Source organism: Pagrus pagrus (genome assembly GCF_965226575.1).
Source record: "Pagrus pagrus genome assembly, chromosome: 19".
In the NCBI taxonomy this organism is placed as follows: domain Eukaryota; kingdom Metazoa; phylum Chordata; class Actinopteri; order Spariformes; family Sparidae; genus Pagrus; species Pagrus pagrus.
The window spans coordinates 16,165,951-16,191,445 of NC_140203.1; the positions used below are offsets into that span (position 1 = coordinate 16,165,951).

Sequence of the window (25,495 nt, forward strand, 5' to 3'; positions counted from 1 at the left end):
CCTTAAATAATATAGCCTACATCACAGTTTAGCAGGAGAGGACAAAAACCCTGGGCAGTTAAAGGTAATCCCCAAAGGTATGCAATACACACAATCATTTTCTAGCAATTCACAACAAAAAAAACAACTCTCACGTTTAGGCCTGTAGCGAATTTGAACCGTTGCGCAGCTGCTTTATTAAACGCCTTCCAGCAGTGCTTCTTTTCTTTCATTAGATTGTGAGACAGAAGGCAGATGATGGGAGAGCTGATTCATTGCCTTTATCTCCTGAAAATACCCGACAAACCAAGATTCTTCACACTTTATTTATGGTCGTCTTATCCACAATGCAGAATGAGGCTCTGCCTTTAAGGTACATTATATGGTAAATTGTGTTTAACCACAGGTAATCCAACCCACCATCCTATCTTTGGTCTTAGTGTCAGAATTACCATTGTTAATCCAGTACTACTCTGTTATAGTTCTCCTGGTGGATTCAGATTTTCAGTATCTGCTTCTCTTATGAGCTGAATCTGTGCACACACCAACGCAGCCCTGCCTGGGAAATGCAGCCTGGATGCCCCTCGAGGCTGCGGACACAGGAACTTCCCTGTATCAGTGTCCCATCCTTCATTCCTGAAAGCTTCTTTTTTCTCTCTCTATCCTCAGCCTCTGGGTGCTTCCTCCTGACATTTCACGGCAGAGGTCCAGAGTCAATAAGAATACACTTCTCTGGTTTCTCACTCACTGCCATCATGACGGGCTGACTGAGGAGGGGAGATGATGGTTACAGTCCAGTGTCTTGATATCACTTTCTATACCAGTCAAGGAAGTCATATATTCAGATGGTTCATTTTATCATATATGTCCCAAAGAACAAATTACTTAAAGTGTAGTAACAGTAACTTAAATGAATATTGTACACTGTTTACAATGGCTGTTGGTTGCACGTTTCAACCTCAGCTCAATATATTATAAAGGATCTCAGAATCAGTCACTATGCAGACATTGGATTGACAAAAGATGATTTGCAGTTGGCTAGAGTGTTCAATATGTCATTATTGGCAAATCATCCACAGTGTCCATATACTGTAGCCTCAAACTTTGACTGACAGTTACTTTACGCCCTGGTTCCAGTTTGCTCCATTTTGTCACTAACTACATCCCACTATAAAGAACCAGTGGAGAAAAAATGGGTCAGGGAAAGTCAATGAGTAAGATAAAATAACACCGCAGGCAGACAGTGATTCATGAAGGATATGAATAGGGTTGACAACCAGCAGCACCGACACGATACCGCCCGCGTGGTTCTAGACAAAAGCCACTAATTCTTCTGCTGTTGTTTGAAACATGACCACACGGCGTCTCATTTATTGTCGTACCATTATAGTTAGGCACTCTCGTGAATATAACAGAGAGATTAATTCGTTTTTAACAACCTCTGTATAAATAAAACTAATGAACAGACATTTAACTTAACTTAAAGAGTTGTAGAGCAGTACAATTTATAAGAATTTAACTTGATGGATGTAGAGCAGCTTTGGGGGCTGTGTCAGCTAAACGGCAATACGTTAGGTTCAAAGATTGAACAGTTCACCCATTTCACAGAACATCGTCGCTCCTACCAAAACATGCCGCCAGAGTAAGAACATTGTTTTTTCATATCCAAAGAAAATGTTGTCATTGATCCCAGATGTGTTTCTTTCTTCCTTTTTTCAGCTCTCTGTTTCCCAATATTGAAGTAATTACGGGACCATTCCACCGGGAGGAAAATCAGAGCAAACGAGAGCTGTCACTTCCCTAATGAAAGAGCCTGCTATTATTTCTTCATAACTTAGCGTTTGGCTGACAATATGGGCTTTATGACACTTTCAATTTACATTTCAATCACACTGGCGTGGGGGGTGGTGGCAGTGGCCTGATAACACAAGGCCCTCATTGATACACGCGCTCCAACACACACAATCACACACGCACAGATCAGGTGGTGTTTTTTAGCGCTTTGGACCGGAGCCTGCTGGATACCTGACCTGAGATTTTGACACGCACATGCAAAAAGCATGGACACACGCGCCTTCTGACTCATACAACAAGAGGACTTTCACCGTCGGCCAACGCTCGAGCGACCTCTCCACTTTTACATGATCATTTTTGGCACGACTTCAATGGGACGCAGGTGAGAAGTGCACCAGGGAAACTAAAACCTCATGCTCAGGCTGTTGACACAGCCAGAGAGCAGAAGGAAGGCAGAGTGGCTCTTCAGATTGGATTGACCCCTGTGAGCCAGCAGATCGGAGCAGAGTTCGAGGGGAGCTGCTTGACTGACGGCCGCTGTAAAAAAAGGCCGGCGTGCATGCCGTGCAGGGACGTGATGTTTTGAGACACAAATCTCTTTCATTTGACAGGGCGATTTATTGATTCTTGCCAGCCTCCTCGCAGGCTCGTTACGCTGTTAAGACTCCTCTCGCTGAGCGCTAGGTTACCGAGGTCGCCACAAAGAACGGATCTGATTTTCTTTCCGACGTGATGCCTGACATTTTTAGACAGATTCTCAGGCTTGCCGCCACGTTAAATCCCCTCTGATATACTGTTACGTACGCCATGGGAATCGTTGACCTGAAAATGATAACATAAATCAAGAAAGGGATTTATTTTTTCTACAAATTATGGGTTCGTGATTTAGCTGTTCAGCCTCACGTCCAACCTTTTCAAAGCAGGTTTTCTTATTCCCGTCAGACTTGGGAAAAGAAGATCCAGCACACTGCTCTTGTTTAGCATCGCCAAACTGATTAATGCTACTTAATGCTACTTAATTATAACATAAGACTTGTTCACTTTTTGACTTTGATTAGGACTTTTAAAGCAACACTATGCAACTTTCATGCAGCATCATCAGAATTACTTTAAACGTTACATAGTGTCGCTTTAACTTGATGTCATTTCAATGGGCGGTATGAAACTCTTAACATAGTAGCCGCAAGCCAACATAGACGGTACGTTTTTGTCAAATTCGGGTTGAAGGATATTGCTCGTCATCGTGCGTGGAGGAAAATGCGTTCAGTAACTGCATGGAGGGTTTTCAAAGCTTAAATCCAATTTTGACTGTTTTCACCATCAAGACAGTTTTTCCATGACTTGGGGCAGCTGCACAACGGCATCACAAATGCCCATATTGTGCTGATCCACCATGTGGTGTTGAGACAATAGACTAACATGCACTGAAACTGCATAAACATATTCCTTTTTCAGACATAGGGATGGAAATATGAGCTTGATGATGTGAAACATTCTGACAATGGGGTTCGGGAAAAACCTACTCGGGTGGTTCAAACTCCACACGAAGACGCAGCTGTGTATAGATACAGTACAAAACAGTAACAACGCAATCATATTGTCAAAATAACAAGCAGAATCGTCAAAACATATGTACTGCTGGCTCAGGAGCGGACTCAACTATGAAATATAGCCGTGAGATTTATGCACGCACTTTGATCAAACTGTCCTAACAGCATGTGCTCACCATCATATTGAAGCCAGAACAACTACCGACTGCAGTGACCTCTCAAATAAATCAAGATAACTTCACTTTTTGAGTGATCCATCAGCGTTTTTGATGTGTGCCCTCTGATGGAGCATTGAGTTGGAGGCTAACAGACGACAACATGCAGGAGGTCTGGTGTTTACATTGGCTTGAAAGTGAAAAATGCAAACCGTGGTTGAAATGAGGACCAAATCCTTGTGCTTTTGAGCCCTGTAAAAGGTAAGCCATAGTAGGACATTTTCAATTAATATTACATTATAAAGTTTTTTTAAGCTCACTGGCTCCCAACTAGAAAGGTTGAGAACCACTGGGCTGAATGATGATTTTCAGGAGGAATTCAGGGTGATAGTATCAGGTAGTACTAGTACTGTATGTCAATTATGGCACATCCAGAAACTGAAAATATAGCAAATGTAGACCAACAGTGAGCAAACCAATCTGTGGCTAACTGAGCTGGCAAAGCTGTAAACTGCGGTTACATGTCGATGCTGTAGAAATCACAATGGCTGCTGCTGTTAATTGGAGTGATGCGTCAAAGCGACCGCCATATTGGTCAACAAACCATTTTTAATTGTAGATCTATGTCTATGAGGCACCAAGTCTGTCCACAAATAAAATCATCATAACTTGCTGGATTTTCAAGTGTTTTGAATTATTACAAATACCAGACATGTATTTACGATACAGGATACTTTGTTAAAAGCTTGAAATTGCACCTTAGTAATGTTTCAAAGTGCTTGAATTTGACTATGGAGTAGGTGTAGGACCCCGCACCAGCGGGTAGCCTCAACATGGATGTAAGCAGTTTCAGAACTTTCAGTTTTCATAAGGAACAAAATGCATTCAACATGTTTGTCAAGCCTCAAAGATACACACAGTGCATTTTTATGAGAAATACAGACTGTTAATAAACTCCAATAAAATCCAAGGGGCACCTTCAATCCACAGCTTTAACTCGGTATGGTGCCTTGATTTCTATTGTTTTCTAATTGCCTGAAAAAACAGGCACAGTACATGATTTTCCCCACTGAAGCCTGCATTTTTTACAGTTAGTAACACATTCCAGTCAGTCTGTCTCAGGATCACGGGTATCTCTGCATGTGGGTGACATGGTGAGCTGGAGGCCACGGCAAAAACAGAGAAGTTAGGAAACCAACATGTCCCTCCATAGTCACAATTTTATCCTTCTGTCTCTCTGGGCATTCAGATATCCTATCAGAGAAATGTGCAGTATATGAAATATAAACTTGTAGATACCAATTAACACCACATGTTTTCTTGTTAACGTCTGCCATTTCATACATTTCCAGATGGCTCGTCTGTATTTTAACAAGTTTCAGAAATAGAGTGCATGTGCACATTTAACTTACCGCATGTACATGTCACCAAGTTCAGGTGCAGCTGACACTGTACAAATTTCACACACACACACACACACACACAGGCCGGAGAGCAGAAAACCACCGGACCAGAGGGATGAACGTCTGAGTGATCTCCACGCTGTTTGAGCCAGAGTGAGTCACACTGGGCGCCGTGACCACTAAATCAAAGAGCTGTTTGAACAGCTGCATTCCTTCACACCCCTTCATCCTCTCTCCCTCTCTCTCTTGCTGTGCAGTAATACTAATTCTGGTTTTGCTGCTCGCCCCCCCCGGCTCCCCCTCCCCTGTAATGTTCTGGTGTGATGGAGATTAAGCTTAATGGAAAAAGAGTGCAGAAGTGAGGTAAGTCATCCTTTTGACTGCCGACAGGTGTCTGTTAGAAGTTGGGTGCAGAGATGAGACAGAGAAAGTCTGTGAGGCTTCACAGCTGATTTATGGAGCCGTGACAGCCTGAGTGAGTCATTATGTAGCCGTCACTTCTTTTCACACATACAGTTGTTCCTCTCAAGGGTCATATATTGTCGGGCCATACGTTTTTAAGTGACAGGCACAATAATTGCAATTGTGTGGACGAACCCAGCACCGATACATTTCATTTGATTTAATCCTAACATGTCCAAAGTTTTGTTGGTTCTCTGGATTTGAACTGACAGTCGGCTGACAGTAGGAAGTGAGGCCGCCGACTGAACTGATAGCAATAGACTTATATAATAGACTTAATAGATTATATATTGCTTTGTATTTAAAATACTGTGTATCTTAGCATAGTGATGTTACAGTCAAGCATCCTAAAGGAATGCTCAGACATTATGGGAATATACTTATGTGCAAAGGATATTTCATTGGATTTCTGTGCATGCAGTGCAGCGCTAGCTCCGGGAAGCAGCTAGCCTAGCTTAGCACCAACACTGGAAGCAGGTAACATGGTTAAAGCCCCATAGGTCATGCTTCTCATTTGTTATCTCTGTTTTGAAGGTATTTCCAGAATTCTCAAAACAGCACTAAGTCTGCTGCATTATAAAAGGAATCTTAGCCCGTTTCCTACAGACGTGACTCAGTTTCCTGGTCCAAACAAATATGGCAGCCAGAAATCATGTGCAGTGGGGTCCAACAGTCTGAGACAACTAGTCAGTAAACTTCTTCTTTGCATTTGTGTTGAATCTAAGACAATTTTCTTTAAAAACATGCAATAATATGTTAGAATGTGGTATGTCCTTCTTTGGGTTAATGACAGCATGCGCTCGAGCTGGCACGGCCTCCACAAGTTTGTGTAAAACCTCAAAAGCCAGAGGCAATCCAGGCGCTCCAAACACAAGAAAATGTATCAAACAAGGAAGTAAATATTATGAATGCTTTATTATTGTGGCTGAATCATTAAAAAGCCAACATGTTTCAGCTGTACAAGGAGATACTGCATCTACATCATAAAATATGAAGCCAAACTAGCTAAAGCTAAAAATAATGAAAAATAACAACAACTGCTAATAAAACGTATTTTTGTTCGACATAGTTTCATCTAACAGCTCCAAAGTGATTCTTTACAGTAGTATATTTTGGCTGGATATATTTCTGCAGTGTTTTTACCTGTTACCTGTAATAGGGGCCTACAAGGCACCAAAAAGACCTTTTCTATAATCTTCTCCAAGCTTTCTTCCATCATTCAACACTGCTGACTTTTTGTTTGTTTGTTTGTTTGTTGGTTGGTTTGTCAGCAGAATTACACAAAAACTACTGAAAGGATTTCTATGAGACTTGAATGGAGGAGTCTCAGCCCAGAATAAACCCCTTTCATGAATATCTCAGGGAATAATGCATGGATTGTTATGAAAAAAAACAAAAAACAAAAATACAGGCGTATTTAGGTGGCCGGTGTCTATTGAGGGCAATTTGATGTGAGTCCAAATAAAAATCCAGATCTAGTTGACTATTTATTTGATATTGGATTTGGCTTGATTGAATCAAAGGAGAACTGTTTGGCCTTGTGTAGTTATTTGCATTCTTTATGGGAGTGTAATCATTTTACTGTCTTTTTGTGAAGCACTTTTTAAGAGAAGTGCTAAAACCCTGAATTGACGTGATAAAGGATTTATGCACGGAGGCTGGAATTCAAATGCCTTCACATTTCTGTCTGATAATGCAGCCAAAGATCAGACTTCACATTAAATCCAAAACTTCTATATTTCCTTTGGCACATTTGGCCATTATGATTATATCCTTTAAAGAAATGAAGCATGATAGTGTCCCAATTAAAAAGTCATCTTTTAAGTCATCCTTTATTGTGAGACTAACAACTACAGCAACTGTGGCCTCCAACAGACTGATGTTGACAAAGTGGCTGATGAGTTCCATTTCCCTTTCAAAGACAGATTTACATGCTTTATTGGATGAAGATGTTTCCATGGCTGGAATTACAGAGAAGGTGTACAGAGCCAAGAAAACCTCTATGGATATATCTGTATCCCACAATTCTGACTGGATCATTAAAGAAAATCTGCTGCAGAGAAATTATTTGGAAAATTCAAAAGTAGCTCTGTATCTGGTAATAGTCATATTGTGCATATTGTTATTTTCTTTCATTATTTTTGTTCTATATTTATATACATTATGTTGTTGTCCATTTTCTATTCATGCTTCTTGCTTTGCAGTACTTACTTTTACCTTCATTCAATATTTTCTTGTAAGGTCAGAGTCAAGATCAATATCAGAACAGTCCACTTTGACTTTTGTTGGTTTCAAACACTTTGAACTTGAAAACTAATGATCTGAATACATCCAGTATGAACAGTGCTCATCAGACAGACAGCGAGCGAGAGAGAGAATTTCCTCGGAATGGGCTGGAAGTGGAGGGTGGAGTCGGAATGATAATAGTAGGAAAGATAATTATTATTTTTCTTTACCTAACACTGGCTGTGAGCAATAAACAACTCACAATCAACTTTTGACCTTAACTGTAGACAGTGTTTGGAAAAGCAACAGGCCAGGTTTCACATTTTAAAGTGGATTTTGAACGAAACTGAACATGTTTCATTGTAATTGTTTTGGTCTGTTTGTGATTTGAGTCCTAACATACAGATAAACAGAGAAATCCAACCCACTGGAACGGATTGTCAAGCTGCGCAGGTAACTTGGCTCAGATGAATGTCAAGTCATGGCACGTGAAGTCTTTAACTCATTACTGTTTCATGTGATGAAAGGTTACTGAGAAGACACAAGTGTATTAGTGTTTACAGCTTCCTGTAACCTTTTGACTTTTGGTATTTTCACCTTTTGTACGACAAAATAAGTCTATGGATGAAAAAAACACATCACAGTGAAACTCTTTTCAAAAACCTTACTTTTTCTCTTTGTCGAGGACATCAGGGCATTCTTCATCAGAAAAACAAACATGCAGGTCCACTGTTAAAGTACCTCACAATGACCCATATTTAGATTTGTTGTTAGGCGGCGACCTCTAGTGGATGTAGCAATTAATACAGCATCCAAGGAGGAAGTCAGGCGAAGTAGCCGAGTATAAAGAGCAACAAACCTGCAGAGGGAGGAGGTCAGGGATAAATGGTTAGGTCAAAGACAGGATTTTCATCCAGTTTCACTTTCGTGTCCAGTGTGAAAGCGAAAGCGAGTAAATGTTATATTATTAACTTACTAACATAGTTAAGTCACCTTCATCACGTAACTGAAGTCACGTATGTAGCCTTGGTATGTAGACAAGTTAAACCACAATGTTTTCCTGAACCTAAAGAAGTAGTTTTCTTGCCTAAACCTGACAATTTTGGAATTTATGAAACAACAACAGCAAAAAAACAAGCAAACAAAATGTAAATGGCATTCTCATTAATTGGATAATTCAAACTTAAATTACTTCAGCTGGGTGTTGAATATTGTTAGCTTAGCATTTAGCTTTCAGTCCTGTAATGTTCATTCAATCATAAAGATTGATCCATAAAGTCCTTTCAGAATGGTCTAAATGTTGAGTCTTTTAATGTAGAAGATGAGAAATAATTTTATTCTCCTTTCATTCCTTGAAATGAAAGTAGTTGGAATACGTCAGCCTGGAGAAATCGACCTTTCTCTGCCATTCGACATGTAAGAAAATTTACCATAACAACTAATATGGGCAAGATAAATGTGAGTTTGTGATCATTTAACTCAATAATTGAGGAGGAGATATGACGTATATAAGTTGTATTAGTACCAATAATTTAATTGGGATTTAAACAAAACTAAAAACTAAATTAATGAATGAGTTTAAATCAGCTCGGTCATGTATGTGATGTTTGAAAGGAGAACAGCATTTTCCTCTCATTTATCATCCTTAATCTTTTTTGTCATTTTATTTTTGACTTTGACAAAATTACTTTTAAAAAGTGTTATATGATCTCTTCTTTGCGGGCAACCAAATGGATTACAACACGAGTCCTTGACAAAACAAAATTACACCTAGTATAAAAATATATTTTTATTATTATCTGGAATGTCCTTGGGTACGAATCAATGAAATCTGGAAAGCATGCTTTCTAATAGAGACAGCAGAAACAGGAGATTGGTGGTTGGGGGCTGGTAATTAAGGACATTTTAGACCTTTGGATCTCGTATACGTGGTATGTGTGTCTGCCCACAGGGCCGCCAGGACACCCCGGCTTCCAGTAAATGCTTTTTACCATGAACACCATTTCTGCTTTGATGCTGTGACTAACAGCTCAGTCACACAACCACTTCCATCACAACTAACCGTGAAGTCATGCCTCTGCTGGTCTGCTTGTCGCTTGCTGTTAATGTCATGTTTGTTTTTGAAATCCGAAACTGTCCATGTTTATAAAAAACAGATAATTGAATGTGTTGCGGATATCAAAAACAGCAATCATGTGGTTTTGTATCGCTAAAACCAGACGGTCAGTGTCTAACGCTCACTGAGGTTGAGTTATCTGGAGGGTTTGTTTGTTTGTGTTGGGAAGTGACAGATTAGAATAGATAGGATTACTGTAAACGACATAAAAACATAATGTAGATCATTAGTGCAGTCAGGTCAGATTATGTTTTTACACGAAGAAAATCTTTGTGGTTTACTTTTTTTAAAAATCTAAAACCAGAAAGACATCATTACAAAGGTTGCTTTCAACAAAGCATTTGTTTTTTTTCCCTTCCCGAACAAACACAGGAAACAGTTTTTGTCAGTAAATGTCTCAAGTAGTTGTTAAAATTAAATCTGGATATGCAGGTCAGCATTTTATAACCACCATGATGTCTCCGACTCCTCAGCACACTCTGAAACTACAAGTTCCATTACCTTAGAATGAGGCTTTTATATTAATGGAGGGAGCGAATCCTCCTCCACAGAGTCGGCCATGTTACACCACCACGTTTCTTTTTTAGAGGCCACCACAGGAGAATTATGTGGTGAGGGGTACTCAGTTGGTTGTAATCTACAACCTCACTGCTGGATGCCACTAAATCCTACATACTGGTCCTTTAAGGAAGTCACTGTTTTTTTGCAATAATGGACATTACAAGTGAGCTCGCTTCAATTTTGCGGCCTGCCGAGGGAAAGTCAGACAGACAGTCGTGGAAACTGAAATGAAATGATCAGCAGAATTTAAGCAGAAACTAGTTCCCTGGAAATGAAATAAAGAATTTACCTATTTATTAACTGTTCATGTGAAAGTAGCAGAATACTATTATCAAATAATATTGGAGTCGTTTTCAATGATTCAGTATTTTTTAATAATTACCACCTACTTACCATGAAATTTGCAGACCTGTAAAACAAAGTGTTATCCAACTTTCAACTGCATTTCACAATAGCGGTTCTCTTGGCTTGACTTGTGAAGGAGACATCTCACCTCTCAACATTCTACACAGACATCATCACCACTGCTGCATGCAGTGAGACATACAGCACATACTGCTGCCAGGTCTTTTCAATCAGAGTTAAATGTGCTGTGAAAGAAGTGGACCATGGTCAATATGACTGACCATCGTTAAATGGACTGAGTCATGTGAACTGAAACTGTTACTGGAAGGCTGACACTTCTTCTCTTCTCTTCTCTTCTCTTCTCTTCTCTTCCTTGACCATCAATGGATACATCTGTCCTTCTGTGGTCTGTTTTCTGGATTATAAAAACACCAGGAATGTAGAAACCGTGTGTGCACGCAGACATATAAATACTGTAAACTATAGATAGCAGTCTGGAAGCACTTACAAGCTTGGATACATACACATAGGCTCTTTTTTGTTTATTGCTATTCCCCAGCTTTCCTTTAGGTTTAATCAATCACAAATCAGCCTTGTGTTAAGACTTAAATCTGGACGTTTAACTGTTTAACCCAGAAGCGTTTGTCGCTATTTTCTCGTTTTACTGTTCCAAAGAGACGGCGTTGAATGGGTCACCTGACAGGATCAAATACATCCACCTCCCAGTCTTTATAAAATGAAACATATGGGGTCATTTCCATATTGTGAATTCCTTTTTGAAGATTCCTCTAAAGAGGCAGAATCGGATATTTGCTCGGGAACCCTCAGAAGACCCCAGTCCTGTTTGATCTTCACAAACAGAGCCACTTTAAAGTGGAAATGTACAGATGTGCGGGAGTATCAGTATTGACAGGGGTCACTGAAACACCGTAACTGGCTTCAAACAGATTTGTGAAATGAAAGAAGGGTATTAAAACATGTCTCAGGGAAATGGGTTATGGATCAGCCTCAAATTTTAAATGTCTTGTTTTTTGAATGAGGATTTGAATGACTTTCACAGGTATGTGTAAGAAATCAATAAAAATAAAACACAGTCGAATAAGAAAATAAACAATAAAACATCAAAGGAAGGAAGTTGAATATTTATGGGAGCCTGGTTTATCTATTTGAAAAGAATCCTCCATCATTTGCACACTATGCTGTAAAACCCCGGACCTTAAAGGTGCACTATGTAGGGGAAGACATTTAATCAGAAGAGAAAGCTCTTCATTGACCGGTTTATTTTATGCCCAAACAAACTGAATAAACTAACTCTTTGTTTTCACGACTGAATAAACTGAATAAACAAACTGACCTTTAAGGACAACACAATTTCATACTGTTTTACTTTGTTTATATGTGGCGGACCCTGCCACCTTTCTAGCTTCAGACAGTTTTCTGGGACCTTATTTTCCTCTGAGAACAGCTTGTTTATTCAGTTATGGAAAATATAAATATCTCTGAGTTTGTATTATTACCTCATTGGTACTGTAGGGTTTGAATTTCTTCTCCAAAGCTATATAGTGCCCCTTTAATTGTAACTTGAATTAAATAAGTATCAATCGAAAAAACCTTGACAAAAGCTTCAACGTAAAAGACAGACCTGTCAAAATGTGAAAGTTGTGACTTAATAACAAAAAACACCTTTCAACTTATATTAAAGGACCATTTGTTTTACTTATCATCCCCTCATGCTGGTGTGTCATATGGTTTTCAGCTATGGAAACGTTTTGCTCTGCTGTGTGACGGGGTGATGTGCTGGTTAGTGGATTCCTGACTATCCGAGGAGTCATGACCCCCCCCCCCCAGTCTTGATCCCTCATTTAGTTTGAGTGAAGAGCAGAAATATGTGATCTCAGTTTTCTGCCGTGAATCACAGTAAATGATGAAAAACGAGCAGCAGTTAACACAGTCACCTCTGACATGTGTGATGCTACACAGCGCTACAGAGGATGATGTATGTTGGGTGAGTATTTATATAAAGCAGCCTCTGTGGGCTAAGTGTGGAGATAATGGAAATAAAGAACAGGTGTGTGTGTGTGTGTTTGTGTGTGTGTGTGCCTCTCGACAAATCGCACGCCTCTCAACCTTTTCAGACATTAAAGAGGAAGCAGCTGCAGGTGTTCTTTCTACCTTTATACAGATGCACAAACAAAGATTAGCATCCAAACACACACATCCTCCTTCATCCTTTTCTAACAAAGCAATCACACTTCCTCTGCCTCTTTCAATGGGATCTGGCAGCAGCTTGGATGGATTAGCTTGCACCAGAAATCATTTCAACAAGGTTGTTTGCAGATGATTGACAGTTTCTTCATTAAATCCCTCTGTTTCCACGCAGTGTCCTTTCTGTCAGTCAACAGACACAATGTTTTATTGTTACATAGAGTGTGAAAGACGTCAGGGGCCTTTTGAGGCTGGTGTCTCACACCGTAATGAGAAATAGACTGGAACTGTTTTTGTCTTTGCCACAGGGTACAAGAGGAAAGATGCAGAAAAGCAGCACTTTATTCATTTCGTTTAGTAGGACAAGCTAAACTAGCAGTTTATAAAAGTAGCGGAAATCAAATTAAAAATGTTTCAAGGGTGGATTTACTTTCTTTATGAGTTCATTTCACAGGTGGTGTCTCACCACAGCGCGATGATGGCAGGGGAATTGTTTTTTAATTCTGTATTTGCATAACTTCTAGAGCCTCTGATTTCTCCTTTGGTTATTTGTGTTTGATTAATGTGTCCTGTTTTATTTGTAATAAAGGTCTTTTTAAAAATCAAATCGACATTATGCAGACAATAATATGGTTGTACAATTTCACTTTTTCCAGGGCTGCCAAAAGTCTTTGTTTCAGATTTTCACACATTTCTTTTTAAACTATCCATCAAAATAAGTGGAATCTAAACCAGTTAACACAGGTGATGCATTTACACCATCGTCATCCATATTATGGAGGACTGAAACAGTCAGAATCAAAAATAGATAAAGACATGCACTCTGATGTCAATCAACCAATAGCAAAAAAGTTGTCCCTGTGACACACTTTGAATGACAGCCCACTCGTTTGCATAATGAAGTAGAAATGCATAAAGTAAAAAAGAAAACACAGAAATAAATACGTTTTTGAAAAAAATGGACTGAAAAAGCAAATAAATAATACAAAAATAGACACAAACATAAACATATAAATTAATAAATGCATAAAAAAGTGAATTAAATGGGAAAGTAAATAAAAAGGTAAATCAATACAAAGGTAACTACAGAGCCAAATTAAAACAGAACTATACATTTATAGTGAAAAAATAATACATGAAAAAAAACAAACACATTTTTTGGTCCATTTAATTTTTAGTTTATTCAAATTTAAATACATTAAATACATTTGTTTGGCCATTTCATTATGTAATTTTGATTTTGGCTGTTTTAGTCCTCCGTATCATTTGATATGTACAAGCCAAACTTTGACAATTTTTTACATTTAAGAGCTGAAAGAGAAGAAACGCCTTAACTCTCATTGATCAGTACGATACATATTCCGACTTGTGGTGAGATCTACTGAGAACAGCAGTGACAGCAGAGCCTGGTACTACACTGTATGTTTCTGTATTTTAGGTTGTTTTCCCTCCAGGTATCTCACTGTAACAGTGGCTTAAAAACCCCCACACATGATCACATTTCAGATGTTGTCCCCAGGTGTTCTTGACCCTTTTGGAGAACAGCACATGTGGCAAAACATATTGTCTCCACTAGGGGGAGCTCTAACAGGCCTTGGGCAAAGTTAGCTTATCATAATCATGGGTCCATCCTTATTAGACAGCATCACTTGAGAATGTATCTCTAAAGTAGGACAGCCAGTATACATATATTCTAACACAACTGTGAGTCACACAAATATAGGCTACCTTCATTTATTCAACCTTTCTTATATTTAATTCAATTCTAAACTGGGCAAATACAATGATTTTCCCAGCCTGTTCTCTGACTGTTAACTACAACCCATAAGAATGACGCCCCGAAGTTGTTTTTCGCGTCAACAACCCGGTTTGTATTTACTCAGACAACATCAACATGTGTTCTCCCACTGCCCCACTGGGAACCACAGCATAGAGCTGCAGCGCATAGATCTGCCTCCAGCTACAACGATTCCAGCGGAAGAGTGCGCGTTTAATCCAAAATGTGAAATAAAAAATTAGATTATTTTTTTATCTTTCATTGCACGGCTTCACACTCTAAACCTGCTTCTTTTGCCCACTTTTTATAGACTACAGACACATTTTTCCACGTTAGCCACGAGTTATGTTTGCTGTTCTCATTGCTCCGCAAACTAATGAGGTGTGCTTACCAATGAGGGTAAAATCACTCCATGAGTTCAGTTTGCTTAACATTATGCTGACTGCATGGAGTCTGCCTCGCCCCATAATAAAGGTGCGGCTCTATGTTCCCCACGTCTGTGCCCAGAGGTGGCGCAGACTGAGCGCTGTTATTGCGGGTTTTCTCATGTTAATGCGCCCAGTTTGTAAGGCATTAATTAGCAGGGCACGATAATCTGTCCACGGGATCTACTCCTGAGGGCCGGGGGGGGGGGGGGGGGGGGGGGGGACGACAACCAGAGACGTCATCCACCTTAATCTGAAAATATGAATGATCCTGTGAGCTCGAGTCAGTCGTTCAATCAGGCGTTCAGTCAAAACATTGGCATCAGTCACGGTTTTTAAATCTTTAATGGATGATGTTAATGGAGGGGCGGGGTGATGTTTAATCAGATTACAGCTGTGCGTGCGTGTGTGTGCGTGCGTGTGTGTGTGAGAGGGGTGCGATGGAGGGAGGGAGGGGTATGTAGGCAATTTAGGGGGTAGGTAGAGTGGAGGAGTCGCCCGACAGAGATGCTCACACACACACACACGCAGCGACAGAGAGAGAGAGAGAGAGAGAGAGAGAGAGAGACGCGCGTGTGTGTGTGTGTGTGTGTGCAGAGAAGTTTGGGTTTACTTAAAAAAAGTGCAACTCGTCGCTCATTCGCACCAGCTTCCCAACTCGGAGACTTTCGCTGCCCCTTGGCTCCAGGTGCGTTGACGCGCCGCGGACCTGTTGGCTCGTCCCGACTCCAAACTTTTAGGAGAAACTTTCGCAGAGAGGCGATGCAGAGAAGGAGGTGAAGGAGAAGAGAGGATGATGATGTGACCCTGCGTAAAAACAAAACAAAACAAAAGAACCCCAATGACCACCTCTCTGTCTCCCAAGCACACGTGAAACGGCAGCAGCGGCGCAGCGGCGCGTCCATGTCCAGGCTCCAGCCAGCATGACTCTGTCCGGCGGCTTGTCGGATACTTGTCAGCTCGTTTTACGCGGCCACATGGAGCCGGAGCCGTGGAAATAGGACTTCATCCATGCGCTGTTCAGGGGAATAGTTGGTGCAACACGTTGTGAGGCGAACACGAGCACACTTCGGAGAGGGAGAGAGAGGAGAGAGAGCTACGATGCGGGGCACTTTGGGCGCATTCATTCAGTCCTGTTTGATTCTCCTGGTCCGGGCAGACCAGTGGAGGCTGAAGGACTCCGCCAACTGCGAGCTCCACAGGAAAGTAAGTGATTTAAGAAGCGGAATGAATGAGTTATGACGCTGCTCAAGTGTTGCAGCAGTTGCTATGATGTTCATGTCCACTATAATGTCTTTAAACCGCTACATTACCTTTGATTTTGTTGTATAAAGAGTCAGTAAAGTGCCATTTCACCCTCTTTCTGCTGTTAGACACACCTTTAGTTCACCTTTTCTTCTCAGTGTTAAGTTGCAGCTCTTTGCAGGCTGCTTCTTTTAACCTTTGAACCCTTTAACTAATGACTAATCTGTTTATTTTTCACTTAGTCCATTAACTCTTTAGCCCATAAACTGTGTAATCCGGTTTAAAGGGGCACTATGTCGTTCTGGAGAAGAAATTCAAACTCAAAATGTTAATATTTACATTATTAATAAGATACTAATACACACTCAGGAATATTTATTTTTTCCATAACTGAGTAAACAAGCTGCCTTCAGAGGAAAATAAGGTTCCCAGAACACTGTTTGAAGCTAGAAAGGTGGCAGGGTCCGCCACATATAAACAAAGTAAAACAGTATGAAATTGTCATTAAAAAGAAGAGTTTGTTTATTTATTTAGTTTCTTTAAGCATAAAACACAAGTCAATAAAGAGCTTTCTCTTCTGATTAAAATGACTCCCCCAAATCTACATACTGCTCCTTTAAAGTCCCCCAGCCCAGGAAAGTTTCTGTTCTTCTCATACGTGCAGGTCTTTACACACTGTCCATACAGGTGTGTGTGTGTGTGTGTGTGTGTGTGTGAAAATACCATCAATTCAAGTCTTATTCCGTCTTTGTGTAAATGATTTCCTACTGATTGTTTTCAACTTGTCAGTCGAGTTCTTTTGAACTCACACGGACCATTTCAGGTCCGATCCGGCAGAGACAGGAAGGCAAAACATCCAGCTCACAGTCTGACAATCACATGACATGTGTATTGTTTGTTTGGCACTTGCATCCTAAGTGGCCTGTTAATAAGTCATTATCAGTCTGTTAGCAGTCTGTGTAATGAACAGCCTCTCGCAGACGAAGTGCCGGTGTTGCTGTTTGGTGTCAGACAGTAAAAAGCAACTTTTAAGTGAAAACATGTCGTCTCGTTTTTGCGAATTCACCCCTCTTCTCTCTGTCCGTTTCTTGATTTCCCTTTTACGCCTGCCATTTGAGAAATAAGCAACCGCAGTTTAGTTAAACAAGCGGCATTAACATTCCCAGTTAATGCCGCTCAAATGTGAGGATATTCTGCTTTTCATTGTTTTATATTACTGTAAATCAAAGGACTTTGGGTCGAGAATCTTTCGTCTCGAAAAATGCTTTCTGTGAAGCCATCAGAAAATAATAATCAAAATACTTATGGATTCACTATACTGGGAAATGACTATTTATCAGCTATAATTACGAAGCCAAATTGCTTTAATTGACTTAACAACGGCATCCACACACTCTGATAAACTATGTGGAGCACCTTTGGTTTAAAGTTTTGAAAGGTAGTTAGCAATCTGCCGATAAACAGAGATTCTGTGTTTAATGGCAGGCCAACTAGGGAAAGCCCAAGTAAACTGTATGTGTGGGAAACACTGGAGCAGAAATAGATGTAGAAGAAAAAAGAGAAAAAGAAGAAGAAGGTTAAGAACATCCTTTAAGATACAAAAATGTGAAATTATCAGTTTTGAGAACCAGATAATTATCAGTGTCTGCTGATAAAAATCCATATCGTGCATCCCCAGAAAATATTCTCATCTTAACCTTCATATCTTCTTTCCTTCCAGCAAACTGACCTAAACTCCTTCCTGTGGACGATCAAACGGGACCCTCCCTCGTATTTCTATGGTACGATCCACGTTCCCTACACGCGTGTTTGGGACTTCATCCCTGAAAACTCCAAGCAGGCCTTCCAGGAGAGCAACATCGTCTACTTTGAGCTGGACCTGACGGACCCTTACACCATCTCAGCCCTGACCAGCTGCCAGCTGCTTCCTCAGGGCGAGAACCTGCAGGACGTCCTGCCCAGGGACATCTATCGGAGACTTAAGAGACACCTCGAGTATGTAAAGCTCATGATGCCCTCGTGGATGACCCCGGATCAGAGGGGGAAGGGACTCTACGCGGACTACCTCTTCAACGCCATCGCCGGGAACTGGGAGAGGAAGAGGCCCGTTTGGGTGATGCTGATGGTGAATTCGTTAACGGAGGCAGATATTAAGACGCGAGGGGTGCCGGTGCTGGACTTGTACCTGGCCCAGGAGGCGGAGAGGATGAGGAAGAGGACGGGGGCTGTTGAGAAGGTGGAGGAGCAGTGCCATCCGCTCAACGGGCTCAACTTCTCCCAGGTGAGTTAATCTGCTCTGATTGGTGGAGTGCTTGGAATCATCTCCGTGTTTCTGTGTGACCTTCAACAACAATTCACAAGTCTGTCTGATACTCGGCTCTCTTAAAACTTGTCGTGAATACGGTGCACATATTCTCATTCGCTGGTTCGAATCATATCGTTCAGTTCACTTCAAGAACTTATAGTTGTCAGCTTTCAAATGGCCTTCAAAATGTAAGTCAGTCAGTGAAAGCGGTCAGTAGTGCGCTCAGTCTGCAAACCACTGCACGTAAAGTGAAGTGCTCGACTAGCATTTCAGCATTGCCATTGTGATGTGTGCATGCGCAATAGTCATATCGCAGTATGTGCACTGTCAAGTAAGGCCAATTAACTCAAACACAATCCTTTTTTGCTGCTTGATACAAAAGGAAAGCTCACACGGTTGTTATTTTCCGTGAGTAATTACATGATGACTGACACTATATAACATATATTACGTTGGTTGATGGATTCAGGGGGTTGTTGCTAGTGACACGCAGGCTCTGATGCACAGCCGGTGTGTGTTTGACGGAGAGAGATGAGCCAGGTTTACCCTTTGCATCAGATCGGGTTGTAAAAATCCACGTCAGTGTAGCCAGCTCCTTGCGAAACTTAAGTTTTGTCTGTGGAGTCTGTGTCAGGAGTCAAGTTTGAGGTTCTCCAGGAGTTGCAGGTGAATCCTGTGGGGTTGCATATTTTTGGGGTTGTAGTTTTGGGTTGTGGGGAAAACAATGGACCCTTTACAGTGGAATGAATTCTGTTCTTTCGCACAATCGGGCCTACACCAATATTGCGTTGCTTGCTTCATTTAATACATCAACTGAAAACTGTCAGCAGAGCTGAGTTTTCATCTGTTTGTCTTCGCAGAGCTGCTTTTTGTTGATGTCGATAGTTACTTGTCAGACATGACCTCACGACTGTCACTCCGCTTCATTTAGAAGTGTCAAACCTGCTACCAGAAAAAATCAGAATGATTAATTACTTTCAGATAGACGTCACCTGGTGAACATTTTCATAACGCAATACATATTGAAGGCCTTTCCCTGTCTTTAATTAGGCTTTTAACAATCTTCTTTTGTTTTGAAAAGACATTCACAGTTACTTAAGATTAGCTAATATTTACTTTGCATAGTTTTTATTACTTTTACTAGATTCAGACTCTTTCTTTGCACTCTTGACTGAAGATTGTTTTATTTTATAATGTGTTATAATAAAGCTTGATGAGAAGAATAGCTCAGAGAGTTAAACACTTTCAGGGGATATGTTTTGGTTTGGTTTGAGAAAATTAAGTGGTTTGGTTTGAGACGAGCATTTTCACCAGCATTTTCTTAACCCTAGGCTATAATTAAAATCTACTCAAGCCTAAAACGGATTTTGGCATATGAACATCTCCATAGTTAAGAATGTAGGCATATGTCTAGCTGCAGCTTTACGTTAGGTTACTCATACCCTCATCAGTTCCACGCTGAGGGATGAGCAGATTTCATCTTTTCGTAAAAAGGGCACTGGTATCAGATTTGTACTCTGTATTGTCTGAGTTTGATAAACAGAATCGGTATCGGGGGAGAAAAAGATGGGCTGGTGCATCCATAATTTGTTCCAGAGTTTGGCACATGTTGCTTCTGAACAGTACATTGATTCGTGCTACGTGACACAGCTGGTGGCTTTAGCCTCCAGACTTTTTAACTATGTTTCAATAAACTCAATGTCAAATCTGCTCCTCTGAAAACAAACCATTTCAAGAGGCTACGATGTGTAATTCAAATGACAAAAGCCAGATGTGTAGATTAGGATACATTTTTTCTTACAACAGACGCCTGTAGTTTTATCTTTTCCTCTGTTTCCCATAGCTTAGTCGAGCGGAGAAAGGTGTGCTGTTAATAATCAGCTGTACAAACATTCAGCCGTGCTCCACCACGCTCTTTGTTATTAAAGAAAAATGGATCCTAATGACTCGAGTCTGAAATCGCCAGAAAAAAAGGAACCTTGTTCCTCAAACCGGCACACTTAAGTCTCCCTGTCTGCCTGTCTGTCTGTCTGTCTGAGGCCCCCACTGACCCTTTCACTACTACAAACATCTCTCAAAGGCTGCAGTTACTATGAAATCATGTTGCGTATTATTGAGGAATTTCTGCTAATGCTGGTCAGGAGCTAAGGGGATTACACTTGACCATTTACCCTAACACCCAGAAGCTTAAAGTGTTGTTATTTTAAAGCAGAGCTTGTTGGCCCCTCAGACTACACGTCTGAGCCCGAACCAACTAGCAGCTCTTTATAAGCCATCTCTCGAGTCGGGAAGGAGGAATCGGGGACAGCAATTATCATACAACTTATATAATTGATAAAACTTATGGTGATTTCTGTCTTTAAATGGAGATTTATTTCCCATACTAATGTTTATGTCTTGATAAACACACAGAGTATGAGTAAGAGTAAGCAGTAGCTTTTCTTTTACGACTTCTCGTGTTATTGTAAATCTGTATGTGAGTTTTAGATGAGACTGTCGCCACCAGAAATACTACAGCTTCAGCGAGCTGGTTGAACCTCCCTAACACTGTATTCCTATTTTAGCTTCTGTCTATTTGACCCCCCCGCCCACCGAATACCCAGCCTGCTCTGATTGGTCAGCTCACACACGCCTGAGCCGCCACTGCTCACGGTGTCTCCGGTCGGCTCTGTCGTGTTTTCATCCTCCAGTTAGCTTCACGTCTACCGTATGTGTGATATGGTGACAAAGTGTGATGTCACAAAGTCACAGAATTAAAGGCGGGACTACCGACGAGGCGTTTCAGGAGCAGTGTTTTCTGTGGGATAGAGGCGCTCCCGTTGGCGTGACCTTTTAACTTTCAAGACTTGTACATATACATGAAACTACATAACTGACTGAACGAAAGAAAAACATAATAGGTCTCCTTTAATATGCTTTATTATGCACTGATTGGCATTTTTATTTAAGCTGTAAAATGTATTTAAAGTCACATTTTAGATGTGCTGTAGTTTATTAATATATAGGAGGTGCCAGATCATCATGAATCATGTTTCTAATGGTCGTATCAGGCTTCGACAAACAATTTATTAAGTCATCTAGACATGGGGATATCAGAGAAAGACAGTGGGTGGCTGAAATGGGGTTTGTCGACAGGGCTATAAAGGAAAAACCTCCCATCATCACAGCTTTCACTGGTCCACAAAGCCTCCAGAAGGCTCAACAATGAACTCTAGTGTCCCAGAAACAACCCCTACCCTGACACCGCACCAACACAACCCACAGCTTGGCACTCCATAATTTCCACACTCAGTTTCAATCTAATCAACAGCAGCTTGACGGACGCCTCGATGCTGCTGGCTTGAAGCAACTCGCTTAATATTTCAGTAAACATTTTTTCTCAGTTTTGCAGGGTAGTTGAAAAGGGCAACTCCATTTAAAGCCTTTGAGCTCAACTCAACTGTAAGATGTCAGGATAGAGCGCGATGAGTGAGACACACTCTTTGTGAGACGATTCTGCCGCCTCAGCAGCCATTCTTGACTGAAAGTACTAATCAAGCCACGACTGGAGAACCATATTTACGGTCTTTAATAGTCTCTGTAATGTTTTCACTGGCCATTCACACCTGGCATGAAAGAGACGTCAAAGGAAAGGGAGGGCCAAATGGAAAGTGAAATATTTCATGTATTGAAGGAGTGAACATTTTCTCTCCTGCACTCTAAGATTGATTTTCAGTGGATATCTCACTGGAGGTGATGCAGACATTCTCTTCTCTAAACAAACTTCAGCTCCATTCAGACCTCTACGAAGACCCAACTTCAAAGAGATGCACCGATCGATCGGCCAGGGACCGGAATCAAGAGACAGGGATTTTACTCGAGCCGACGGCAGGATGTGTTCTGATCTGTTGCACCTGTTTTCTTTTGGGAAAGTCAAACGTTGTACCTGATGATTATGAATCACTTTGAGTGTAGTCTTTGTTACCTGAGCCAGAGCAGCAAACATTTTATCCCACTCACATATCAATTACCTTTCACGACAAGAGTCACGGATATAATAGTATACACTGAGTAAATGCTCATAAGACAGAACTAAAAGTCACTTTGACATTTCAGTAACACCTCATTCAAACAGCTAACAGAGTTATTTTTATTAGTTATTTCATTGTTATTGTTTTGTTCTTAACATACAATTGAATTTTCCATTAAACAAGGTTAACAAATGTTTGTGTATGCTGTTAATTATAGCTATAGCTAAAAGAGATTAGATTTGTTCCCCACATGAGCACATAATATACATAATCACAACACTGTGACATGCCGGTCTGATTGATTACTGTAAAGCAAACACACGATGTGATTGATGAGTTACTGCTGAGCTGAATCAGACAGATCACATCTTTTCAAGATGGCTGTTTGACAGATGCAGTGATCGCTCGCTCATTTAATATGTAGCCCTTGCTCTGTAATGTAGCCCCTATTTCCTCTGAAGCCTAATAAGCCCTTTTTTGTTAAATAAATATGGAACAATTTAGTCCTACTCATTCCTGCCAAGTCCCTCTTAATGGGAAAATTCCTTAAAATTAAAAAAAATCATTTAAGATGTTGATTAGCTTCATCTTAAAAGTGATTCTTCAGATGCAGATAAAGAAAGACGAGCAGAACTGATTCCTTCTGAAGATCTGCCTTCGTGCAGCTGTGTTTAAGTGCTTAACATCTGTTAGACTCGTGCTGTTAGATAACTTTATGCATTTATAAAGTAGAGAGATGTTTTTTATGTCATCTTTCAAGTGATGTGTCCATTTTTAAGTTTGCCTGCCACAATTAATAAAGCCCATTGAGCCCAGTATTTCCAAACCACAATGAATTGTACTTTCTTCACTCAGATCTCTAATCTGGCTAAGCATGACTGCTCTTATTCTTGCGCGGTGCCCCTCGTCTTTTGAAGAGCGGGCTCAGCCTTGCCCATTACACTAAGTGAGCTTGTTGAGGACAACAATGGCCGTATGAAGGCCGGCTTTCTCTGTCACTGTTGTTGGAAACCCGCGGGACATTCCACACCTCAGTGGAGCAGACCTGCTAATGAAAGTGTTGTTTCTTTCCTCCCATCACTGGGAGTAATGGTGCATGGAGAGGTGATGAATGCAGGTCTCAGTGTACGTCTATGAGAACAGGGAAGGAATGTTTGAAGCCCATTTGGTTCATTCATGACGAGGAGAGACTGGAACAAGCGGAGTTGAGATGCAGACTCAGATCAGTAGAGGGGCCATTAAGGAAGGAAGGCGTGACTTCGTCTCCATTAAAGGTATCCTGACGTTACCTCTGCTTGACAAGCTTGTAGCTTCAGTCGTGGTGTTTTCTCTTCACTTGAACTGACGGGCGAAAGGTTCTCTGGATCTGCTGTGTTTCATGAGGCAGGTCTCAAAACCAAACAAAACCCACTGTAAACCTGAGAGAAATGCCTGGTCGTCAGCCTGAAAATATAGAGTTCAGGATACTTTTTCAATTCTCATCCTGTTTCTTCGCCCGAGGAGAATCTGAGATACACAGAAGGTATTTCCCAAACCAAAACCAAACATACCTTCTGCTCGATTTAAGGCTCACAGGAGGCTCAATAGCACTGGTAATTTTGACCCGATTATCATATTTTCCTTCCTGTCTGTAATTTAGACATTTCCATACACAATTTATGACAAAAGCTGCTCCTAAAATGTGGCTATAACAAACATACCAGGCCTGTACCAAACCTTCCTTTTCCTTGTGTAACACATTTCAAGATTTGGGATTAAAAGGTTTAGTCACAGTTTCTTAAACAGATCACCTTGACCCCTTGGTCAAGAAATATTATCTGCACACAGGGAGTGAAGTCTGTTCTGAATTACTGTGAAAAAGCCAAAGCTCACTTGGTTAGAGGATTATATCTTTAACATTAAATAAATCAAAGTACAGTTTGTTCTTGAATCAGCACGTGTGGGAAAATGTCGAGTGCCATAGTTCAGATCTGTGATCACACGGCACGACTCTCCAAAACCCATTAGATGAGACAGATGCCGTCACAAAGTGTGAACATCTCAAAACTCCCACAACATTTTGATGACTGCTAAGTGTGTCTGTAAGTGAAGCTCAACATCCTGGACAGTACAGCGGCTGTCCTTGTTTTCCAGCCTGCATGGGCGATGCTTTGGGCAAGCTGCTACTGATTTCCAGAGTTTGCCCACAGAGGAAAATCCATCTGAATCCCAGCGGTAATGGGATTAGATGGCAAAATGAGAGTGATGATGATAATGATGATGAGGAGGAATCTTTGGGATTCCTACGATTTGAATTGATTGTGCCTATGGAGTTGTTTTCTTCTTTGGCCGAGGGTTTTGAAAAGAGTTTGTTGCTTCACTCCACTCACTTTAGATATTCTCTGGTTTTTAAAGGAACAGTTCAACATTTTGGGATTGTCTGTTTGTATGGGAAACACTGCGTGGAGCTTCTGCATGGGGGCTTCTGTATAGCTCACTAACTGATGCATTATCACATTTGTTTAATCTGGCTCAATAACTTTGCATCGGAAAACAATTATATGAAATCCGTTTTAAGAAAAGATTACATCTCTGAGCATAACTCAGGGTTTTCCTGTATGCCTCGAGAGACCCAATCACCAGCACTTATTGGCTCACTGATGCCTATGAGAATTGACTCCTTTGGTAATGAAATTTGGTATCGAATGACAAGACATTTTTCGATAATCGACAGTACAGAGGCAATTTGGTCGATGCCACAAAAGCATTGAAGAACAATACCCAGCCCTGCCTGTCGCGACAGGTGCAGTTGCTTCAAAAACGCAGTGCAAAAGCATGTTGGGCAACGCGGCGTGGTGAGCCTGTAGAGCCGGGCTGCCTGTGCAACTGGGTGATCAAATGTAATCAGTGAAAAAAAGCAGTGCGGCTCCATGCCTGGCACAAGAAAGAAGCACACTC

At 40.9% G+C, this 25,495-nt stretch overlaps 1 protein-coding gene across 1 annotated transcript in view; it reads left to right on the top strand.

Annotated features, from left to right (window-relative positions):
• The first annotated feature begins 15,609 nt into the window (after positions 1-15,609).
• The window catches only part of trabd2a (TraB domain containing 2A), a 63,762-nt gene continuing 53,876 nt past the window's right edge, over positions 15,610-25,495 (top strand). The window contains exons 1-2 of the mRNA XM_084383772.1: positions 15,610-16,204; positions 17,964-18,524. Of these exons, the coding sequence (XP_084239898.1) occupies positions 16,100-16,204; positions 17,964-18,524 (666 nt within the window). The 5' untranslated portion in view covers positions 15,610-16,099. The remainder of the gene's footprint in view (positions 16,205-17,963; positions 18,525-25,495) is intronic.